Source organism: Mauremys reevesii, linkage group 11, assembly GCF_016161935.1.
Source record: "Mauremys reevesii isolate NIE-2019 linkage group 11, ASM1616193v1, whole genome shotgun sequence".
Lineage (NCBI taxonomy): Eukaryota > Metazoa > Chordata > Testudines > Geoemydidae > Mauremys > Mauremys reevesii.
In genome coordinates, this window is record NC_052633.1 from 12,902,199 (window position 1) to 12,926,097 (window position 23,899).

The following is a 23,899-nucleotide window of genomic DNA, read 5'->3' on the forward strand; positions in this document are numbered from 1 at the left end:
AAGTCAAGCTGAGAAATACCACCATTTAGCTGGCATTCTTGTGAGCTTGTGAAGAAAATGAGGCACTGTAGTTTTGCACAATTTGTAAAATTGACCCCTCTTTTTCATGTGGGAACATAAGAACATAAGAACATAAGAAAGGCCGTACCGGGTCAGACCAAAGGTCCATCTAGCCCAGTATCTGTCTACCGACAGTGGCCAATGCCAGGTGCCCCTGAGGGAGTGAACCTAACAGGCAATGATCAAGTGATCTCTCTCCTGCCATCCATCTGCATCCTCTGACGAACAGAGGCTAGGGACACCATTCTTACCCATCCTGGCTAATAGCCATTTATGGACTTAGCCACCATGAATTTATCCAGTCCCCTTTTAAACATTGTTATAGTCCTAGCCTTCACAACCTCCTCAGGTAAGGAGTTCCACAAGTTGACTGTGCGCTGCGTGAAGAAGAACTTCCTTTTATTTGTTTTAAACCTGCTGCCTATTAATTTCATTTGGTGACCCCTAGTTCTTGTATTATGACCCCTAGTTCTTGTGTTAGGGTCCAGTCCTGTTCTGACTGAAATCAACGACAGTTTTAAGTGTGACTAGAGTCTTAACTTGATCCAAGAAGACCAGTGACCTAAATCACTCGTTCAGAAAGGGGGGAACTATTGCCTGTTCCATACTTTCTAATGCCTTGCATGAAGAAATATTGCAAAGAAATGAGTTCCTCAGTGGATGGCTTGCATTGTCTAACCCATTTCTGAATCAGATAAATTATTTCTCAGCCATCTGGTGTACACTGAATGCCTCCTTTGTGGAGTGGCACAAAGGTGTTTTAGCCCAACTTGAACAACTGGGTGATCACCTGTGCTGAAAAAGAATAGAGCTCTTGGGCTGACTCTGTATATATGATTGAATTCAACCGTTTAAGACCCACATTGTAGGGCTGTTGGAACAGTTTTTAATGCAAAGGGGTTTTGACTCAATATAATTTTTTCACAAAAAGTGTCTGCATTCTGCAGAAGACTTCAACTGTTCATCAAGAACCACTAAGGTCCACTAAGGGAGTGCAATACTGGAACAGCCTACCGAGGGAAACAGTGGGGGCGAAGGACCTCCATGACTTTAAGACTAAGCTAGATAAGTTTATGGAGGAGATGGTATGATAGGATTGATAGGCTTAGTCAAATTTTTTAATGCCACACTGGTAAACACTAAAAAAAAATGAAATGTTATTATTTACCTTTTTTCTTTTTTTTTTTTTGAGAGGAGCTGCCCGCATGCCTGCATGCATGCAGCGAGCCGCCATATTTGGGGGGGGGGGGGAAATTTTTTTCTCCAGGTAGATGGGCTGTGGCCCCTGTTTTTTTTCCTTCTCTCGCAGCATGGGGCAGGGGGCTGCTAAAATGGTGGGGAGATCGCTAATAATGCTTGCATCTTGCAGGAGGTCAGACTAGATGATCATATTGGTCCCTTCTGATCTATGATTCTATGATTCTATGATATTTCAGCCATATATTGTAATATTTTAATTTGGAAATGCAGCCATGGTGCCCCATGGGAGTTGTCGTTTAGTCCTCACTTTCTTCTATGGGCCAATTGCCCCAGCTGGACTTTGTCTCCCATCATGCACCATAGCCAGGGACTACCTTGATGCACAGCCTCCCTTTTACAAGAAGGAAGACTCTGGTGCATCATGGGAGATGTAGCCAACCAGGGAGCTCAGCCTATATAAATTGGGAAGCATGAGGAGCTACACCTCCCCATGAGGCACCATAGTAACCTTTCCAAACGGACATTTCAGTTTTCATCTTCAGGAATGTGAATTTGAATTTCTGCCAAAAATTGACACTTTCTGAAGGGGAGAATTTTTTCTCCCTACCAGCTCATAATGTGTGCTTGAAGTGAGGACAGGCTTCCTGCATGATCCCTCCCATGATGCAGAGCACAGTTTTTCCCAAGCACTCATAATGAATTTACTATTTAATCCCTTACCATGATGAAAAGTCCTATAGAGTTTAATAAATGATAACCCTTTTTAGGCTTTTAAACCCACCCTATAGAATTAAATGGAAAACACTGCTATACAATTCTATAGGATGGGTCAAAAACTATAGCAAGGGGTATATTTTTTTTCCTGTCTCTTAGAATAATTTTTTTAGATTCTTCTTATTAAATTCCATAGGCCTTTCCCATAAGGGTTGGAAAGCTTAATGAAGGTAGCATTGCATTACCTGAAGCTGTAAGCCATTGCTTCCAACAGAACCACTGGCTCTTGGTACGGCAACTTGTCCTGAACTCTAGAGATGACCATTTGAACCACTGTGATAGCTACCGACGTAGAGGGACAGCGATAGTTACTTACAGCCTCTTTTATGTAATTAATTTCAATATTGGCTTGAGAGTGGGCTGCATAATATTGTGTAAAGGAAGTACAGTAAATGAAGGGTTAATCGTGTTATATTCTCTTTCATGTCACTAGACAGGAAACCCAACTGCTGATGAATCAGGAAATTACGATTCATAATGGAAACACTTTTTTAATTAAAAGAATCTGATTCTCCATATCCTCACCATGCCCACACTTTAACAGTAAAACCTTTTCAATGAAATTGGAAAGGAGAGTAGGGTTGCTCTTAGTCACCGTTACTGCTATGACCGTGGGTGGTGGCAGTGGTGGGTGCTAAGTGTGATTGTGTCCATGCAGTGTGGAGATCAAAGTGACTGTGGTGTCATCACCCACAACAGGTGAAGGGCCAACCACAATCTCACCAACAGCTCTGGGTTCTGTGAAAGGTTCATACATTCCAGTGGAAATCTGCTACTACTTGCTCTTTAGAACACAGGTGCAGCAGGAATAAGCAATTGAATGCAAGCCAGCAACATAATGCCATGCATTGCAGCCAACATGTGGCTTGTGATCTAACAAAGGCGTGGGGTTGAATCACTACATAACATAGCTCTGAATGTTTGTAGAAGACAGAGCAGTGGAAAATGCACTTAATTGAAAGTGGCCTTTACAATGTTTTTCAAGTTGCGAACACTGATACTTTTGATTATTGTAATGAAATAAGTGGATCAAACTCTTTCTGCACCCTGTGGATTACTCAGTATTTCATCTTGCAAAAAGCAAACTGTTTTCTAGATGTGGCTTGTGCCAGTAGAAGTGTTTAATGAAAGCACAAAACCATGTTGATTTTGGAGTAGTTACAACTGGTGTGAAACAGCATCCACTAAGACATTACTTAAATATTTCAGTCTCTCTACAGCAACATCTAGCACCATTTAAAAATATTTTTGCCTCATGGATGACTTAAAATAATAAAAAAATAATAGGGGAAGGTGTTTGTTACTCTGTATCATTCCCAGAGCGCCCTCTTCTGGCACTGTGCAGGGTAGCAGCCACACAGCCTCATTTCCCCAGCTTTCTTCTTCTAACAGTTCTACCCCTCCCGGGGGCATTCAAAGTCCAACACTAATATAACACAACACGAACTCTTCCCATCAGGGCTGGCTCCAGGCACCAGCCCAGCAAGCAGCTGCTTGAGACGGCTAATGGTGAGGGGCGGCACGTCCGGCTCTTTGGCAGCAATTCGGCGGTGGGTCCCTCACTCCCTCTCGGAGCCAAGGACCAGCCGCTGAATTGCTGCCGAAGACTGAAGCGGCAGCAGTAGAGCTGCAGATCGCAATCACAGCTTTTCTTTTTTCTTTGTTTTTTTTTCTTTTTGCTGCTTGGGGCGGCAAAAACCCTGGAGCCGACCCTGCTTCCCATCCCTCTAGGAGGTCTGCTAGACACCAGTTTTCCACAGTCCCTGGCCCAACCCAGCCTTCTGCCTCACACCGAGAGCTTCACGTCTGCTCCCCCCGCCTGCTCTTTCCAACTGAGCCAAGTTCTTCCTTTGTAAGACCCTGCCTGGAGCTTGCTTCCTGCTCTGGGTGTCTTAATCTGAGCTAGTTGGGACCTCAGTAGCCCATTAACCCCTTCCTGCAGTGTGGTGTCTTGTGTGACCCATTACACTGGGACACACCAGTATAGTTCGGTTGTCTTACACATTCCATTATAATTTTTTCCCCCAATCTTTTCTTATGCCTCCATTGTTTGCAGCAGGCCTTTGATATTTGGCTGGCGAATAGCACCTTTTCCTTGTCCCATGAAATTCCATTCAGCTTTTGCTGAGATATAGACAGTTACTTGCAATTTCCCTTCTCTCACTAGTAATCCTCTGGAAAACTTGCCAGCATGGCCCGTGGTATGAATGGTTTATTGCACAGTCTTCCCTTATATGATCATTTATATCGGATTTCCCGCCCCGTCCCGCCCCACCAAGACTCTGGCTTCATTCAGTGCACAGGATGGATGCACAGAGGGCACAGTTGCAAGGGCAGCCATAAATCTGGCATTTCCTAACATTCAGCTACTTCACTTGGCATCCCAAATAATGTTAGTTTAATACAGCTTCTTGTTTGTCATTAGTCAGGTGATGGTGGCTCTCAACAGCCCCAGTCAGCATCGTGGGGTTCCAGTTGTGCTAGGTGCTGTACAAAAACTTACAACGAGAGGAACCCTCGCTGGACGAATCAGTCTCAGGTCCCGATCTTGCCCTTATTAGCATGGGGGTAGACAGCTGCACAGCAAGGAACCCCACTGACTTGAGTATATTTTCAGTTCAGTTGATGTCCATTTAATTGCATTAAATTAACAGGAACTTGGTGCCCTGTCCCCCTAGGTGGCTTTGAAATCCTCAGCCAACAATTTTTGGTTTCCTCCTATAGTTAATGGTTGAAGGGGTCCATGAGTCTGGCAGCAGTTGCTGTTCTTAGTGATTCAGGGAACAGTGGGTATCTCTCTGTTTGCTTCCTCACCCTATCTTCCCATCAGGACAAAGAAGCCCATATAAACGTTGCTTTTTCCTCAGCTCACACTGAAGATCTTTTCCTAAGAACAGAAATATTAACTTAAATCATATGGTGCAAACAAATATGTTACTGTAACTATTTATTAATAACAACTTGGGTGGGAGGACTGAAGTGACTCAGTAAAACCAGCTCATGTGGATCTATTTGCAGAATCAGGGCCTTGCATTATTGAAGGTAAAAGAATTGTATAAGTTCAACTTGTTTTCGCTGAGCTTATCATTATGAGCTGTTAGTTGGGTCCCATTGGTCTGCATTGATGGCAACTGGTTAACAGAGAAAAAATATGTATACCTAGTCATTCTTTCCTGTGTGATCCGGCTACACCTGTGCAGAACCGTTCCCCAGCTCCCTCTGGTGGATTGAACTGCTTTTACTATGTTGAAGGGGAAAATTACCACAGAACTTTAGTATTTATTTCAAAACTTTTATTTCTGAAAGAATCACAAAACATTGTTATATCACAATTAGTTATGCCAGGGGTGTAGATGGGCCGACTCACCCCTGCGGCACCTCCTGCTGGTGACTCCTGAGAATTAGCTCGGTTTCCAGCATGGAGCGCCCTCTGCAGGCCAGTGATCTGCCTGTTCCCTGGACCCGAGTCCCTCCCTGGACCCTGGTGCCCTTTTACATGGGGTGCTGCCCCCTTTCTCTCAGGGTCTCCCGTCTCTAGGGAACCCTCACCCTCTATCCCCACCTTGCCTCAGTGTATGGCTACTGGTAGTCATTGTCTAGCCCCACACCCTGGGGCAGACTGCAGTATCAGCCTGCTACTCATCACTGGCAAGGAGGGTTTGGACCTGCTGCCTTGGCCTACCCCTGGGCTGCCTCTGCAACCCCCAGTACCTGTTAGCCCAATGCTAGGCCGTAGCCTGGGGCTTTCCAGGCTGGAGCTCCCCAGCTCCTCTGCCTTTCCCCAGCCCTGCTCCCCTCAGGTACCCTGCTCAGCTCCCTGCAGCCAGGCCCATCTCCCTCTGAATGCAGAGAGAGACTGTCTTTTTGGGCTTCTGCCTCACAGCCTCTTTTATAGGGGCCAGCTGGGCCTGATTGGAGCGTGGCCCAGCTGCAGCCACTTCCCAATCAGCCCATCTTAAAAGCTGCTTTCTCCAGCCACATCCCCCTCCCAGGGCTGTTTTTAACCCTTCAGGGCAGGAGCAGGGGTCCACCCTGATACAAGGGGTCAGCAACCTTTCAGAAGTGCTGTGCCAAGACTTCATTTTTTCACTCTAATGTAAGGTTTCCAGTGCCAGTAATACATTTTAACATTTTTAGAAGGTCTCTTTCTGTAAGTCTATAATATAGAACTAAACTATTGTTGTCTGTAAAGTAAATAAGGTTTTTAAAATGTTTAAGAAGCTTCATTTAAAATTAAATTAAAATGCAGAGCCCCCCGGACGGGTGGCCAGGACCCGGGCAGTGTGAGTGCCACTGAAAATCAGCTCACGTGCCGCCTTCAGCACGTGTGCCATAGGTTGCCTACCCCTGAGTTATGCTAACAAGTATGAAAAGTTTTTTCTGGGTTACCATAACATACATTTCCCTCTTTGCATATTCTTCCAAATTCTACTCTTCCACCAGCACACATTTAGAGCATCACTGAAGTGATTTAGGATTTTCACTGATTGCTATGTTATACAGGAGACCAGAGTAGCAGATCATAATGGTTCCTTTGGGTCTTAAAAATCAATGACTCTACTCTGGATATACACTAGCATAACTGAGATCGACTCTTTGGACTATTACCCTTTGGTATACATCAAGAAATCTGTTGTAGGCTCTTAAAGTATTAAGCCATATAGAGATATGGACATTGAGTCTTTGTCCTTCATTAATTTCTGGGCTGCTTGTTTTTATTACAGGCAGAAGGAAGACCCTGCTGCTTTCTAAACTGACCAATGCATAAAAGAGGTAAATGAGTTCTACCCTTGTAAATACTTAGCAAGTATATATGTCAATGACCAATACTTTCCAGAATGTAACTATTTATTCTTGGCTGGGGTATAGGGATTGGGCATGTCGAAATGCATTTTTAAAACAGCAGTGGTGTTCACTGCTGGTGTAAACTGATACAATTATGACAAGCAGAGTATAAATACTTAAAGGGTTGAGTGAATAGGAACTGGAATTATTCCAAACATCCAGTGTTTTTGTATCTGTTTTGTCAAGGGTTTAAAAAATGTATTTATGTGACCCTAGAACTTGGAGACACCAATGAATTAGAAACTATGCAGTCACATGGGAAGAGAAAGTCCCTTTCCCAAAGAGCTTACAGTCTAAATAGATAATACTTTCTTCCACCCTTTGTCTGTCTTATCCCCATTTTACAGATGGGGAAATGAGACACAATAAGTGATTTGGCCAAGGTCACACAAGGATCCGGCAGAGGTGGGAATTGAACCTAGATCTCATGGTTTTTCACTCCAATGCCGTAACAAGACTATCATTCTTCTCTATAAACAAATGTGTCCCTGCATGTGCAGCACCAGACTGAATATGTTGTAGTCTAATAAGGAGACATCGCTATCTAGTTGTTTGAGCAGCAAGCTGGGAACTGGGAGAAAACTGACCTACTCCTGACTCTGCCACTGATTTACTGTGTGGCCTTGCACAAGTTATTTAGGATTTTCAGAAGAGCTCAGTTCCCATTTAGGTACCAAAATCAGTGGCCATATTTCATTTTGAGTTCTGAGCAATTGTGCAAATTTGCCCATTAATCTTTCTGCCTCTCTGCAAAGGATACTATTTATCCATCTTTGTAATAATGCTTATCAACCTTTGGTGGCGATCTAAGGCCTGGTCTACAATGACATGGTTAGGTCAACACAAGGCATCTTACATCCATCTAGCTGTGGATGTGTTCACACTGAAATTTAGCCCCTGAAGACACAAATGCCCTGCTAAGCCGACTAACCAGTAGCAATCTGGCATTGCAAGTTTGCACAGTGCAATCACCACTCACTTCACAACTGTCAGTGCAGCTCTCATTTTGGTGTCCCTGCATTGGAGGGCTGGGGCCAGCTCTACACACAGATCCAGGAATGTGGCCTTGGACGTCCAAAAGTTCTGCAGCCCCTGCTCATCATCCCCAACCTGCATGACGATATGATTCCACCAGTCAGTGCTTGTTTCTCAGGCTCCACCACCTCCAGCTGCTCTGTGAGCACCAACATCATTGAGCTGTTTCTTTCTATGTCTCATAGCAATCTAGCCTCCAGTCATGTTCCCTGCGGCTTCCCCTGTGGCTCTGCAACTACTGCAGGATCAGGCATCCTGTGCTTGCAACGCTCATCACAATAGTGCAAGGCTGTGCAGGCTCTGGGCTTCTGTCAGAGATGGTGGACAGCGAGGAGGGACATGTGGGTTTGCGCACATTTCGAAAAGGTGTGAAATATTATGAGATGCTGATGAAATTATGGGATGGAGAACACTGCATTATGGGAAGTTGACCCTATGCTCCCAGTCACCCCTGTGTGACTCATTTCAGCCCCAGGTGGGATTGCAAAAACTTCCCCAAACAATCTGTGTTGGGTGGTGGCGAGTTGCACAGTAAGATATGTACCCATGCTGCACTGCATTCTGCATCAATACAAGCACTTCTGGTGAGGACACACACTGCCGACACAAGAAGAATAGTGTGCACATGCATAAGTGATGTAATAACTGTGGTGGCTGAATGCCGATGTAGTTGCCAACATTTTGTACAGCCACAGGAAGACTCAGAATCCTGTGGAAAAAAGAAATCGCATAGAAACAGGCTAACCAAGACAAATGTGTTTTTAAGTGAAGATGACCATCTAAGCACTTGGATGCTGTCATAAATAAACAGATCAGGGTTAAGGTCTCTTTTACCTGGAAAGGGTTAACAAGCTCAGTAACCTGAGAAACACCTGACCAGAGGACCAATCAAGGGACAGGATAATTTCAAATCTCTGTGGAGGGAAGCCTTTGTCTGTGTTCCTTGTTGGCTCTGAGTGCTCTCTTTGGATCTAAGAGAGGCCAGTCATGTCTCCAAGTTCTCCTGGAGTAGTTCCTACTATCCAATAGTGAGTATTAATTAGAAAGGCGGATTAGTCTTATAATTTGATTTCTACATTTGCAATTGTGTGTTTGCTGAAGGAAATTCTTTATTTCTGTTTGCTGTTACTTTGCTTTTACTGAGAAAGAAAAGGGGAGGGGGAATTCTCTCCAGGTTTATAGGTTAGACTCTGTGTATTGTTCCATCCTGGTATTACAGAGACAGCTACTTTCTTTTTATTCTTTAATAAATCTTTTCTGTTAAGGACTTGGTTGATCTTTCCTTGGGTAAATTCTCAGGGAAAGGGGAGGAGGGAAAAGGAAAGCATCCCTCCAAGTGGGGGTGAGACCTATGACAGATGCTTATCTGAACTTAGCCTTTAAGTGATGTTTTCCCCATCACTTGCTAAAAAAACATTAAATCAAAGAAATTCAGAACTAAAAACTCCATAAACTGACATAGCATCCTATCTTTTTCACACTGGTTGCCCTCAAGGTGATAGATACTGTGGTAAGTCAAATTTTCTGCCTTTCCTCTGGATTTTCTCGCTTTTAAAAAAAATTAAATTGGGCTCTGTCTTGTGAACGTGAACATGAACATAGATGAATATAGTGTTTTGGAGTCACGCCTGTTGAAGTCAATGGCAAGACATGCCGCTCCCCCAACTTCAATGGGTTTGGGATCAGACTCCTGTATTCTAGTTTAATTTTAGCCCATTGGTAAATCACAAATCATAGATCCCTGATTTTTAAGGTCTAACTGCTTCAGGTTTTCTTCCAGCACTTCAAAATTGCTTAATTGCATTAGCCACGGTGAAAACAATTGTTTCTTTCATATCCCTGAAACTTCTTAATACAAAAGAAAGGATTATGCATGAATATGCTCTACTCTCCAGTAAATGATCTCTCTATTATTAAGGAGTGTACATTCTGGATCATTGTGAAGCTTTCTATTCAACCATTATCTACTTGAACAAAACCTGAAGCCTGAAGATACAAGAATAAATTATATTTGGGGGCAATCATAAAAAAAACCCTCTAGCGCAGTCTTTCCGTTCAGTAAAGGAATAAGCTTATTCCTTTTTTTATGATTGCCGCCAATATAATTTATTCTTGTATCTTCAGGCTTCAGATTTTGTTATTTAACTATGTAAAACATAGTTTGTAAATGTTCCAGTTAGAGAGATTCTCATCTGTATGGTCATATATAGGTAGCAGATATGCTGTGACCACAGTCTGTCATGCTGACATATATTGTCTCATTGTTTCCTTGTATGCCACATCTGTCTGTAACTATTCAAGCTCTCTGGGGGCAGGGACTGTCTTTTCTTCTGGGTTTGTTCAGCACCTAGCACAAGGGAGGGTGATGGGATGGTCTATTACTAGGGCTTCTAGGCACTAGAGCAGAGATCTCAAACTCAAATCACCACGAGGGCCACATGAGGACTAGTACATTGGCCCGAGGGCCGCATCACTGACACCTTTTCATACAAAGATACAAAAGCCCTGCCCTCTGCCCCTGGCCCCGCCCCCACTCCACCCCTTCTATGAGGCCCCGCCTCTGCCCGCCCATTCCCCACCCCCATTCCCCAAAGTCTCCACCCCCTCCCTGCCCATATTCCAACCTCTTCCCCTTAGCATGCCGCATCCCCACTCCTCCCCCTTGCCTCCTGGAAAGCCCTAAGCACCACCAAACAGCTGTTTGGTGGGGGGAAGTGCTGGGAGGTAGGCAGAGGAGTGGGACGCAGTTCACTTGGAGGGACAGAGGCGAAGGGCAGAGGGTGAGGGGAGCTATGGCGGGCCACAGGAAATAACTCCATGGGCCTCATGCAGCCCATGGGCTGCGTGTTTGAGACCCCTGCACTAGAGTAATGCAAATAATAATGTGTGCCTATACACAGTTAATAGAGCTACTTCAGCAGAGAAATGGACACTGTTTTTTTCTTAAATTGAAACAGTTGAGTGTCTGTTATGAAGAAAAGAGAAGCTTCTTTAGCTCTGTGTGTGTGTGTGTGTGTGTGTGTGCATGCGCATGCCCGTGCCAATAGGGAGGTGCACAATGTAATATGTACACAATTTTCTGACCTGTAACTACCCTAAAAATTAAGAAGCATGCAAAATGCCCTTTCCAATAGTTTAATCTGACACAGAAGATTAAATATGGGAGTAAGAAATTATGTACAAACTTTTACTACATGAGTAGGGCTTCATGGAAATCACTGATAAAGTTGACAAATTTCACAGCATGTTCATTGCAAAAATACTACATTTCATGGTTGGTCACAGATGAAGAGAAGAAGAATCCTATTAGAAACCTGCAAGTGACTTACACAGCTCAAACAGATGGTTATTCAAAGTTGTACAACTGCAGGCAGGGGTAATATGAATAAAATGAACATTGCAATGTGGTTTTAAAAGCAGGTGCCATGGAGACTTTTGCTTCTTATGAGGGCACAATCTTATTGCTATTGGGATACAATGTTATTTGCAGCGTGTATAACGTTAAGAAATATATTGACTGTGGAAATCATGCACAAGATACAATAGTTCAAATGCTGCTTTTGTTTGCTACATAATGTTATGCAAATTCAGACTAAAAATAAGTAGCCATTTTTTTCACAGTCTGAGTAAATAACCATTGGAACAATTTATCAAGGGATGTGGTAGATTCGTCTTTAAATCAAGATTGGATGTGCCTAAGGTATACTGTCACTCGACTAGAATTTATGGGCGTAACACAACAATAATGACTGGGTGAGGTTCTATGGCCTGTTTTACACAGGTCAGACTAGATGATCGTATTTGTCCCTCCTGCCCTTTAGAATCAATGAATCATTTAACTCCATTGACATTAACAAAGTTGCAATGATGTAACAGAGCAGAAGTTGGCCTAATGATGTTGCAGTATATTGGATACGTCCTTGGTTCCCAGTCAGTGAGACACTTACTGGTAATAGTATTTCAAGCTTTTGTGACTGGTAATTAAGGCACTCCTGCCTGCTCTCAGTTGGAGTCTTTCCAGCCCAGCCATGCATTGGGTCAGTGTGGAGCTCTAGGAAAAGTGGGGGAATTGTGGCTTAGAGCATGCACATCTAAATGGGAAGTGGTGGGTCCTGGCTGCTACTGCTGAGGTCCAGTTTTGGTTAAACTGGTGCAAATACTTGAAGAGACATGTTATAGCAATCAGAGGGGTTTTGTGTTTCCTAATGACAGAATTAGGTTTGCCTTCTTTGGAATAAAGAGAGAAAATGTTCTATTTGCACACATAAACCCAGCTCAAGCATATTCCACTCAGCATCTATTATACCATTTCTCCATTACAAACCAGGGCACCAGTATATTCAGAACAAGGTCACCTATACAAGTATCATAGATCTTTAATGAGACTTAGCATGACATAGGGTATGTCTATATTGCAATGAAAAAAACCCATAACACTATGTCTCAGGCCTGCGTCAGCTGACTCAGGCTCTTGGGGCTCAGGCTATAAAATTGCAAAGTAGATGTTTGGGGATGGGCTGGATCCCAGACCCTGAGAATCTGTGAAAGGGGAAGATCTCAGAGCCCAGGATCCAGCCTGAGCCCCAACATCTACACTGCAATTTTATAGCCCCACAGCTTGAGTCCCGCAAGCCTGAGTCAGCTGAACCCAGCCTGCCAGAGTCAGACCATGAGTCTTATATCACAGTGTAGACATACCCATAGCAACTTTAGCAGACATCTACATCCATGATCAGTGGATGATAAAATTACAAACTGGTATGTAGGCAAGGGAAAGAAAGTACAGACGTGTTTCAAAGCATCCCCTCACTAAGTGGAGAAGAAATAGTATCACGAGTACAGAACTATGTAGAATCTTGTGCCAAAGATATTTAAAGACCCTTTAAATAGAAATTTGTAGGAAGGAAAAATGGCTTTGTGGTAGCTGTCCTTTGCAAGATACATAACTGGTATGAAACCAATAGACTAGAGTAACCAGCCTGAGAAATTAATACTAACTTTTTGCTAAATTTCAATATAAACCATCACTTCTGGATGACAGCCTACCACTGAGGCATGCTAAACTGGTCCCCAGTGCTCTTTTCCTCCAGTGAGGGACAACAAAGAATTGGCTTGTGAGACTGTGTGAGATACTGAACACTCAGAAACTTCTCAGAGGGAAAAATATTGGCTCTAGACACAGATTGGTTTACTAAAAATACCTTTCAAGAACTATATTGTATGTCAGGGTGTATTAAATGATGTAAAACCAAAGCCATTGTGAGTGTCTATACAACAAGAGGACAAATGGGACACCACTATAATAGTCATTTATCTGGTAGACTGCAGAAGGTCAGAATATTGGCAATGAGTATTCCATACACTTGGAGAGAGAAATGTTGTCGTCAGCTTCTGTCAAGGCAGGTTAGCAACCTTAGATGGATGGAGGAGTTTTTCAAAGGCACAAATGGGAATTAAGTGCCCAACTCCCACTGCCCTTTGTGACTTTTGTGACTTTTGAAAATCTCCTGCAGAGCTCTACCCTGCCTCCATCCTCCCCAGCCATTTTCAGCTATGTCAACACAAGGCGCTAGGAGTGCAAAAAAGAATTCAAATTAAACATTTTCATTAGAATATTTTGATGGAAAAAGTTCAGTTTTCAATGGAAAGCTGAAAACAAAATTATTTTGTTCCATTGAAAAATGTCAAAATTGAACTGCTTTAAAAAAAAACAAAAAAAGAAAAGAAGAGTTCAATTTAGCCCAAACTACATATTTTTAAGGAAAAAAATTCAAACAAATTTTGATCAGCTCTGTACCTAATGACTGGTAAAATCTCAAATGAGTGGGGTCACAAGACCTGTAAAGCCTACAGCTACCAAAAATCAGCTGCCCCAAGAAGAGAACAAACAGAAGTGGAGGAACTTAAGGTGAGGGAGCAAAGTGAAAAGGTGCTGTACAGTGGCCACACTGCAAAATTGGCATTTGGCCACTCTTACTGCAGAGTAGTGTCTGAGATACTGCTGCTGATTCCTTTTCTAAATATAGAATAATAGTGGGACAACACATGCAGCTTTTCCAGCTGCTTTCTGAGAAGGTGCAACTGTGGACAGACATCCATGTTATGGTAGCACAAGGACTTTGCTTTACCAGGCTACATGGCATTACTATGCTTCATATAATTAGCAAAGGCTGAAAGATAGGGTCTGTTTGGCTCTAAATCATCATGAAGGTGTGAGCCCATATTGACTTTTATGGAGTTATTCAACTAGGGAAGTTTGTCACTCATCAAACAATTGAAACCTAGCAGGAAGCCTTATGGAAAATATCCCATGCAGGCTCACAGTATTGCAACTGCAGGGCAGTGCAGTACATTCTGGAAGCTTTTAGATAAGTTGGGCCAGATAAGTATCTTAGCCAGATAGCAGGAGTGGGATTCACAAACATATTTAGGTGCCTAACCCTCTTTGAAATGAGACAGAGGAGAGGGTTGTAAGCCATTGGGACCACACAGAAGGAGGTTCTTGGAGCCTGTTTAGTGCTGATGGACAGTTCTACATACAGGAGTAATGGACAATACCTGCCGATTTCATTGCAAAACTGGCGAGTTTTACAGAGTTCCCATGAAGTTTCTGGCACAGGGTGTGTGTTCCCACTCACAATCACCTAGCACCTTTCTAAGGCAAGTTTACAGTTTATTTCTGTAGCTGCACCCCCAGAGTTCCATTATGTTTAGTCTTATTCTTCCCAACAGGCTCACAATTCTGTTTGTACAGCACCTAGCACAAAGTAATGTGAAGGGCAAGGGAGTGCAGCTACAGAAAGAAACTGTAAACTTGCTCTAGAAAGGTGCTAGGTGATTGTGAGTGGGAACACACACCCTGTGCCAGATGAAAAGGGGTTAAAAAGCAGTCCTGGCCTCAGTTAGTCCCATCCTGCTATACCTGCACAGACTGCTGCACTTAAGAAGAGGAAAGCCCAGCAATTGAGGACTGTCAGAGAAGAAGAGCAGATAGGTTGCTCTCATGTGGGAGTCTGTAAATTTCAAGAGAAACTTCATGGGAATTCTGTAAAACTTGCCAGTTTTGCAATGAAATCGGCAGGTATTGTCCATTACTCCTGTATGTAGAACTGTCCACCAGCACTTAACAGGCTCCAAGAACCTCCTTCGGTGTGGTTCCAATGGCTTACAACCCTCTCCTCTGTCTCATTTCAAAGAGGGTTAGGCACCTAAATATGTTTGTGAATCCCACTCCTGCTATCTGGCTAAGATACTTATCTGGCCCCATTGCTGTAGTATTTGAGGGCCTCACAATCTTTAATTTATACTTTAGGGCTGGTTGAAAATTTTCTACCAAAATACATTTTTGTTGGCAATTGGAGTTTTCAACTGAACTAATTTTTTTTGTGAAGAGAGTCTGCTTTCCTCAAAGTGTCAGTTTTTCATTGGAAAAGTAAAATTCCCCAAACTGAAAATATTCCTTTTTCTATGGCTGAAAACTTAACTTTGGGGTTTCAACAAAAAGTCAAAATTTACTGTGGAGGAAAAAGCTCTGACCAGCTGGAGTAGTTAGCCTTGCAACACTTCTGCATGACAGGAAAGTGCTTTTATCCTCATTTTACAGAAGGAGAACTAAAGCCCAGTAAGACCAAGGCCCAAATCCTCACAGTTAGGCTCCTAATTTCCATGTAAGTTAGGAGTCTAAATACCTTTGAGGCTCTTTGCCTATACAAAATGCCTGAGGTCACACAGAAAGCCAGGCACAGCCGTAGGTTGGGCCCCTAACCTCTGGATCATCTTTCTTCCCTGCAGGCTGACCTATTCCACACCCTTGTGTTCTTCAAATTTGTATCAGCTGGCTCACTCCTCCAGGTGGAGTCTATGAGAGACTCCTCCAATCCATTAGAAATACTTTAATGGGAGTCATCATTCTTCCTACTTTGTTCTCCCCCTCCACCTCTAACTGAGTAGCAGCAGGCCCGGTGAACAGATCCTCCGTTTCTATTGCTGGTGCATCAGTGATGTAACATTATTGTGACGTCTGAGTCCCTCCCTCAGCATGCATGACACAGTAATGGGGAATCCTTGGGGTTTCTGTAGTACCATCCATCCCAGAATGCTCTCTAACAACCTTCTGGACTGCACTATTCCTCAGGAAGGCACATGGCTTTTAGAGCTGCAGCATTTCTACAGCTGGTGGGTGAGGTGAGCAGGCATGCAGCTCCCTGCCTGAAGAGAATTCTAGTGAGTTGAATGTAATAGGCCATCTTACTCCCCTCCCCTCCTCCAACAAAACATTCTAGCTAAAGGAAATGGACCAGTTGAGGGTCCTCTGAAAAGCCCAGGAGCAGAAAGGGAATACATGCCCACTCTTGGAAGATGCCTGAGAAAATGGGTTGCTTTCAGCTGAGGCACCCCAGAAAGCATTTAAAGGTAAAGAGGAGGGCTAGGGGGTTGTGTGTGGTGACAGAGGGAAATGGCTGGGCTGTTATACAGTCCATGAGTTTTACTAGATTGGAGTTTCACCATGAACCTTTCTGAAAGACATGCTTGCGATGTTTCAGGCCTTTCCCCCTTTTTCCTTTCTGATCCTGGTATAGTCCTGACTAAAGAAAGTTATGAAGAAGATATTCCTTCTGCATCGTACAATAAGGCTTTCACATACAATTATTTTGCTTTTCAACAGTAGTGGTACCTTAGAGAAATAACCACCCCAATCAGCAGAAACAACACATGCAGCTTTTCCAGCTGCTTTTTGAGAAGGTGCAACTGTGGACAGACATCCATGTTATGGTAGCACAAGGACTTTGCTTTACCAGGCTACATGGCATTACTATAATTAGCAAAGGCTGAAAGATAGGGTCTGTTTGGCTCTAAATCATCATGAAGGTGTGAGCCCATATTGACTTTTATGGAGTTATTCAACTGGGGAAGTTCAAACAATTGAAACCTAGCAGGAAGCAGGAAGCCTTATGGCTTCCCATGCAGGCTCACAGTATTGCAACTGCAGGGCAGTGCAGTACTTTCTGGAAGCTTTTAGATAAGTTGGGCTCCTTATGGCATTTGAAGAAACAGAAGTTGGCATTCCTTAGTCAGTAGCTTGATGAGGAGAATGTTCCTGTTTAATTTATACAACTTTACAGTAATCAGGCTGCGACTGTAGGAAGCTGAGTGGAGAGAAAACACCACCACACAAGTTGAGCAATGCAGAATGAAATTATCAGTTTAATGAGCCATGAAATTATCCATTCCGTTCTATAGGAAATTAACCGAGGCTCACATTATAGCCTGTTATAGTTGATAGAGTTCAGTTGGGATTGCCCAGGAAAGCATTTGCCTTTGCTATGTAGACTCTGACATGTGGCTCCAGGAAGACTTTGAAGAGATTTTATCAGCCCCAGGACACCAAAAGGGACTAAAGGCTGCTGTTTCCATAGCAAAATCATGAGTCACACTCTTGGCCCCTTTTTCATGATGATCTGTGTGACTGAAGATTTGTTCATGCAAATGGAAAACAGAATTTTGGTCTTAGCCAAACTGTATTTAATCCTGAAATGTGATTTTATTTTATGGGCATGTGGTACTCCTTTCCAATGGAAGCAGTTGATACAGGTTAGATTATCCACACGGGAAAGAGAAGCAATGCCCTTTGATGCAGCCAACATGTCCAAGTGTATATACTCAAATGGGGGGAGGGATAGCTCAGTGGTTTGAGCATTGGCCTGCTCAACCCAAGGTTGTGAGTTCAATCTCTGAGGGGGCCATTTAGGGATCTGGGGCAAAAACAGGTCTGGGGATTGGGCTTGCTTTGAGCAGGTGGTTGGACTAGATGACCTCCTGAGGTCCCTTCCAACCCTGACATTCTATAAAAGGAATACTTACAGTAATCAGCTTGTGAGCAATCCATTAAACTGAAACATGTTCAGACAAAACATCTCTTCAACAATTTCAAGTAGCAAGCAAATTTATGAAATCCATAGCATGTGCCTGGAAAAATTTGCAAATGGGGCAGAGTTAAGTTTAGCAAATAAACTGGGAATTGTTTGCACAGATCTTAAATATGTAACATATTCTGTCCTTGATCTTTGCATCAAATGTCCATTACCAATTACAGGAATTCCACACATGGTACAAGATCAAAAGTAATGACATTAAGAGTTTATTTGTATTACAGTAGCATCTAGAGGCCTCAAAGGAAATCAAACCCTATTGTATTTGTGCTGTATATACACATATAAAGAGACAGTCCCTTCGCCAAAAGAGTTTACAGTCTAAATAGAGAAGGCAAAAGACTATTGTTTTCTTCCTCCTCTTACACTTAGAACAAAATGTCCTATATTCTGGTTATAGCAAAGTAGTAATGAATTAACTATAAAATACACAAAGAACTCCAGATTTTCAAAGGTAGTTGCATACATATATTTATATGTATCTTGTCTATATTTGCAATACTCAATGTACTATTACTGCAAAATTACCCCAAATCGGCATGTGTGCAGACAAAAACCTGATTTGTGTGCATACATCGGAGACATGCATGCGTAATACAAATGGATATGTTTGATTCTCTGCAGCTAACTTTGAATTGGTCCCCTGAAACTCTTCAAGAAGACCAGAATAAGAGCAAGTCAACCCTTATTGTGCAGCTCTTTCTGTTAATATTTTATTAGGAATTTGAGCAGCATGACATACTTTGCAAACATTTTAAAAAAACCTTTAAAGTGACTTTGCAAAAAAGGAAAGCAGCAAATGGAAAGTTATCAACACAGATAATTTCTCTTTGGACCAGCTGCATAACGAGCATTTGTTATTTTATATAAAACCCAGAGTAAAATTACTAACAATTCAAAATAAATAATGAACACATCGAATTTACAATGTAACAAACAAGCACATTTAAACAAATGTGATAAGGGAGAAAAAAAACCATTTATTGAGGATCCAAGTGAGTATGGACATTGATAAACCCAGTTAAAAAAATGATTGCTCAGAAAATGGAGCTGGGGGTCATTGCACTTCCACCAGGGCCGGATTATGATGTTCTGAGGCCCTAAAATACGTCAAGTGTAAGAGGCCCCATACCATTAAAAATGAATTTATTTTTCCACAGGAAGGACATTGAATAAATAAACACGAAAGCTTTATATTTGCATATATAGACAAAGACAAAGTTTTGAAAATAGAAAAATAATCTTCATTTTCAGCAGCCCTCTTGGTAACGATGACATCATGACCGAAATAAATGTTAGACAAATTCTCTGAACTAATTGTGTATGGAAGTGAAGTAGAAGTAAACAATACAATATAAAAATACAAAATAAAAAAAACCACGGTAAATAATGCAATTTACTAGAAGAGTTCTCAGGAAATTTTTCTTCTCTGTTGGGGTATCTAAATTGTGGAATTCCTTGTCTAAATACGTAATGAGACTCTTAGAGCAGTGCTTCTCAAAGTCGGGCCGCCGCTTGTTCAGGGAAAGCCCCTGGTGGTCCAGGCTGATTTGTTTACCTACCGCCTCCACAGGTTCGGCCGATCACAGCTCCCACTGGTTGTGGTTTGCTGCTTCAGGCCAATGGGGGCTGCGGGAAGGGTGGCCAGCAATACCAAAAACCCTCCAAAAAACACTGGGAGCAAGAGAAGAACCCAAATGATTTCTACCTATTGCAAAATTTTAATGGACTTTGGGCAATCCTTCAAAGTAGAGACTAAGCCATTGAGGTTGATCCTCAGATGATGTAAATCAGCACAGCTTTACAGAGGTGAATGGAGCTTCACTGACTTATATTTTCTAAGGAGTGAGCCCAGTGTTTTCTAATGCTTCTTTTGCATTCATGAATTTTTTCCAACAGTATCCACTTCACTGGCCACTCATGAATTTTTTTTCATTAGTAAACCCCTTAGACAGTCATATTGCAGGCATTTTTTATTTCTTTCACCAAGGTGACATCTAATCTTTATCAGAAATGAAGTCCTGTGACAAGTGAGTATCATGCAGTATGTCACCCACTTTGAAACTATTCTATATTTTTGATAAAACTGTGGTTAGACCTGCACCTCACTGTACATTAGTAAAATCTACAAAACCTAGCCTAGATCTCTAGGAGAGCCTTACAAATCATTTTCTCCATGTATCTGAGACTGTCCATAAAGAAAAGGCCAATGCATTTCCCGTCTGCAATACTGCATGTGTGGATCCCGATCTTCCACTTTTGAAAAGTCAATGAGAGTTTTGACTTTAATGAAACACAAATGATAATTTAGTTCTGATAGTGCCAATCCCATGACATGTTGAATTCTTGCAGTACCTGATCTGTGATTCTTTCAGTGAGCTGATTTTTGTGTATGGGTGTGCATGCGTAACAAAAGCATATGTCTGATCAAACCCATTGAAGTGGGGATATTGTGTCCTACAGTATAAAGTTGATTTATGGTAATTGATTATGTTGATTTTACTGCTGTCAGCAAATCCATAAGCCAAATTTCTTTATGTTGTTGTCATACCTATTATTTTCCTCCAGATTATCTGTGTTAATGGTGGGGTTTTGTCTACATTATTTTGTTAGAAACTTTTTTTTCTGAGAACCCTGCTAATTGGAAAGACACCTGCTGTCTGACTGGGAAATGGATGGCTACTTTGAACATCACAATATTGTTAGGCAACATATCCATTAATTTCCCAGAAGAATGTTACAAATTTTTAATCAAAAGCCATATGCCACCGAAAAAGTGAAACTATTATTGTTTCATTTACTTCCTTCACTTATTCTGTCCCCAGGTCATTCAATTTACTGCTAAGTATATGCTTTCCTTTGGTAAAAGGAAAGCTGCCACCAGACACACGAGCAATGGATGACACTATCTCTTTCAAATGTGTTATAGTATAATGTAACATTTACTTTTGTAATGTAACCTTTACATTTTATCTCCTTGACACATTCAACCTGCACTGACTCTAGGTCTAGACTCACATGGCTAGGAAGAACAATAATGCAATAAATTGATCATTAGATGTTCACTATGCGACTTTTTTTTAGGAAGTAGACCAGAAAATTGGATTTCTTTGGATTCTTTGTTAATCTTTGTCTAAAAATAAGCCATCGTGATTACTTAGATATAGCAGATTATTTGGTTGTCTCATTACCAATGACATCTAAAGTGAAAAGACCCTTGACATGTTCTTCTAGCAGGCAACTTGTGTCTTCGATTTCATTTCAAATTTGAGCATAACCCTTGTCCTTTCAGGAAAGTTTTACAATTTTCTGCATTAGCTGAGAATTTATATGACCTTTGCAATACTTGTCTTCTGAGGAGTGACATAACATTGTTAATATTGACCTTTCTACAGCAAATGGGCTATAGTACCTTTCCCCATGGCCCTTATCCAGCCTTTGAGTACTGTTAGTAATACATATTTTAAAAAAAAACGTTTAGCTTACTATATATACAGCCTTATGAATTGTTTTATTTATTTTGCCACAGTAACCAGTGAACAGTGATCAAATTTTCTGGGTCAAGGCTTGTGGGGGGGTGAAATGCAACATAAAGATATTAACAAAGGGAAGAGAAATAAAGACTATTCCACTAGACACTGTAAAAACGTAAGGGCATTTTCAGTTACTTTCTTGCATCTATATTTGTTTCAAACAAATTAAGTATAAGGATCCCTGTGTTGTATGTATTACAATAGTAGTCCCAACTGGGATCAATGACCCATTGTATTACCTGCTGTCTCAAATAAATGATAGTCTAAATAGCCAATGCAAAGGACTGGAGAGGTTAGCAGGAATAGAGAGAGAGGGGTCCCTTGGGATGTTTGTCCCTCCTTTTTATAGTTTCAGTCCCCCTCTTGAAAAACATTTCCAGCTCAGACCCAGGAAACAAAGTGTCTATGTGGAAGGAAGGAAGGAAATTCCACGCTGTTTCTTCGCTAAGATGTAGATTTTTTTGTCCTTGCCAAAGATGGTCTCTTAGCAGGTAATTGTCCGTCAGCCTCGTTTACACCTGGCTGAGGTATCACCTTGTCCTTTGTCTCTGAGGAACTGGTTTAGCCAGGCCCCAGCTTTATCTGGCAAACATACTTCAGTCATGATTTCAGCTTATGTTTACAATTTTACATGTAATGGAGCTATATGCATTTTGCCATGATGATATTGAACAACACGTTATGAGTTCGTAAATGATACCACACAAGGCATAGCTTGCACAAGTATGATTACAACTGTGTGTACAGTGTGAACACAGGGGTGTATTCTGTCACAGGGTCATATTTTGGATGAGACATATAATTGAGGACCTGATGATTTATGGATATTAAAGATTCCATAACAGTTTTTTACAGTAGTAATATTAACCCCAAATTTCCATTTGGGAGATGACCTTCTGCCCATGTAACCCCTCCCCAATGTAACTCCTCCCCCCGTACTATCATTGGCTATGACATTCATCACTTGCTGTCTTAACCCGTTGTGCTGATGCTTTGCAAGCCAGAGATTGGCTGCATTTCAGTAGTGAGTGCAATGATCCTTATACACAATTTGTGCAACCATTACATAATGTAAAGTCAATTATACAACTCATGTTCTTAAGTACCTTGCTGAACGAGAGGCTGTTTTGTTATTTCATAAGTGTAGCTCAGTTACTGTTCCCTAATATCTATGTCCTCCGTCATGCAACACAACACCAAGAAAATAAAATTCATATCCCCTGAGAATTATGAACTGAAGGTGGGACCCCCACCCTTGCTCCTGAGCCATTACACTGGTTGAAATAGCTGGAATGACATAAAGGGGCCCTAAAGGCCCCAGATCTGGCTGGAGGATGATTTCCTTGATAGAGGCACTGAAGAAAATTACTAAGGTTATGGTCCCTTAACAGTCTCTTACAACTGATTCAAATGGAGGATTCATTCCCACATCAGTTGGAAGACGTTTCCACTCAACCCTTAAAAAGGCTGCACGCAGCGCATAACAGTATTATTTTTGGTGTCAGTCAGAGCTAGAAGAGAGAGCCTGATGGGCTTGTAGTGAATTATTGACTGAATTCTAGGCAATCTGGAGATAAACCTGGGCATTTCTTTCTTAATTCTATTCTTTTAAGCTTTTGAGTGGATGAAGTGTATCCTTCCACTTAGCAGAATTTTTCTTTGCTAATCAAATATGTGCTTAAATCCACCTCTGTTCAATAAAAGACTTATGCATGTGCTTAACTCTCTGCTTTGCTGAAGCAAGGACTTAACAAATAATAAATAATAATTGCTCTTTCCCTTGCACATTTGTATGTTTGTTTAGAAACGTGTTTTAATTAATTTTTTTTTAATTCCAAAGGACACACATATCGGGCTTAAGTTTTGCAATAATAATAATAATATAATAATTTGTAACCAACCTAAATCATTGAAAATAGCAAAACAATACCCTCAAAGTACTTCTGCATGTCCCTCAGACTCCATCTTCCAATATCCAGAAAAGGGCATGTACATGAGTGTTTGCAGGATCAGGACTTCAGTGTGCTATCTGAGGCCCTAATTCAGCAAACCTCATAAGAACATGCTTTACTTTAAGCACATGCTTCACTGGATTTTTGCCTAGACTGCTCAGCACCTTGCTGGATTGAGCCCTAAATGCCACATTTTATAGAAATTATATTTTACAAATGTTTACAGTGGAATTGTTGGTACTATTTTTTCCACTTTCTATAGATCCAGACTCCATTTGTACCATGAGTTGAACCAACAGGCCCTTTGAGTGAGAAATAAAAAATGAATACACCTTAGAAACCTCTAAAATCATTTTATCCATAGAATTGTGTGATTTTTTATGGTCACAGTTTACCAGGGCTAAACACACAAAGGTCTCATTATTTATTATATTATTAATGAATCAGGAAAAAGATCTTGGCATCATCATGGATAGTTCTCTGAAGACGTCCACGCAGTGCAGAGGCACATAGTCAAAAAAGCAAACAGGATGTTAGGAATCATTAAAAAGGGAATAGAGAATAAGACGGA

General features: G+C 41.7%; 1 protein-coding gene and 1 long non-coding RNA gene across 3 annotated transcripts in view; one reads left to right on the top strand and one right to left on the bottom strand.

Annotated features, from left to right (window-relative positions):
- The window catches only part of ERBB4 (erb-b2 receptor tyrosine kinase 4), a 1,095,893-nt gene that overhangs the window by 61,091 nt on the left and 1,010,903 nt on the right, over positions 1 to 23,899 (top strand). For both annotated transcript variants that reach the window (XM_039494132.1, XM_039494133.1), the window contains exon 2: positions 6,759 to 6,807. In XM_039494132.1, the coding sequence (XP_039350066.1) occupies positions 6,795 to 6,807 (13 nt within the window). In that variant the 5' untranslated portion in view covers positions 6,759 to 6,794. The remainder of the gene's footprint in view (positions 1 to 6,758; positions 6,808 to 23,899) is intronic.
- LOC120374438 overlaps positions 17,186 to 23,899 on the bottom strand; it is a 30,090-nt gene continuing 23,376 nt past the window's right edge. The window contains exons 3-4 of the long non-coding RNA XR_005586097.1: positions 17,776 to 17,880; positions 17,186 to 17,372 (exon numbers count right to left, since the gene is read on the bottom strand). This is a non-coding gene — a long non-coding RNA (uncharacterized LOC120374438). The remainder of the gene's footprint in view (positions 17,373 to 17,775; positions 17,881 to 23,899) is intronic.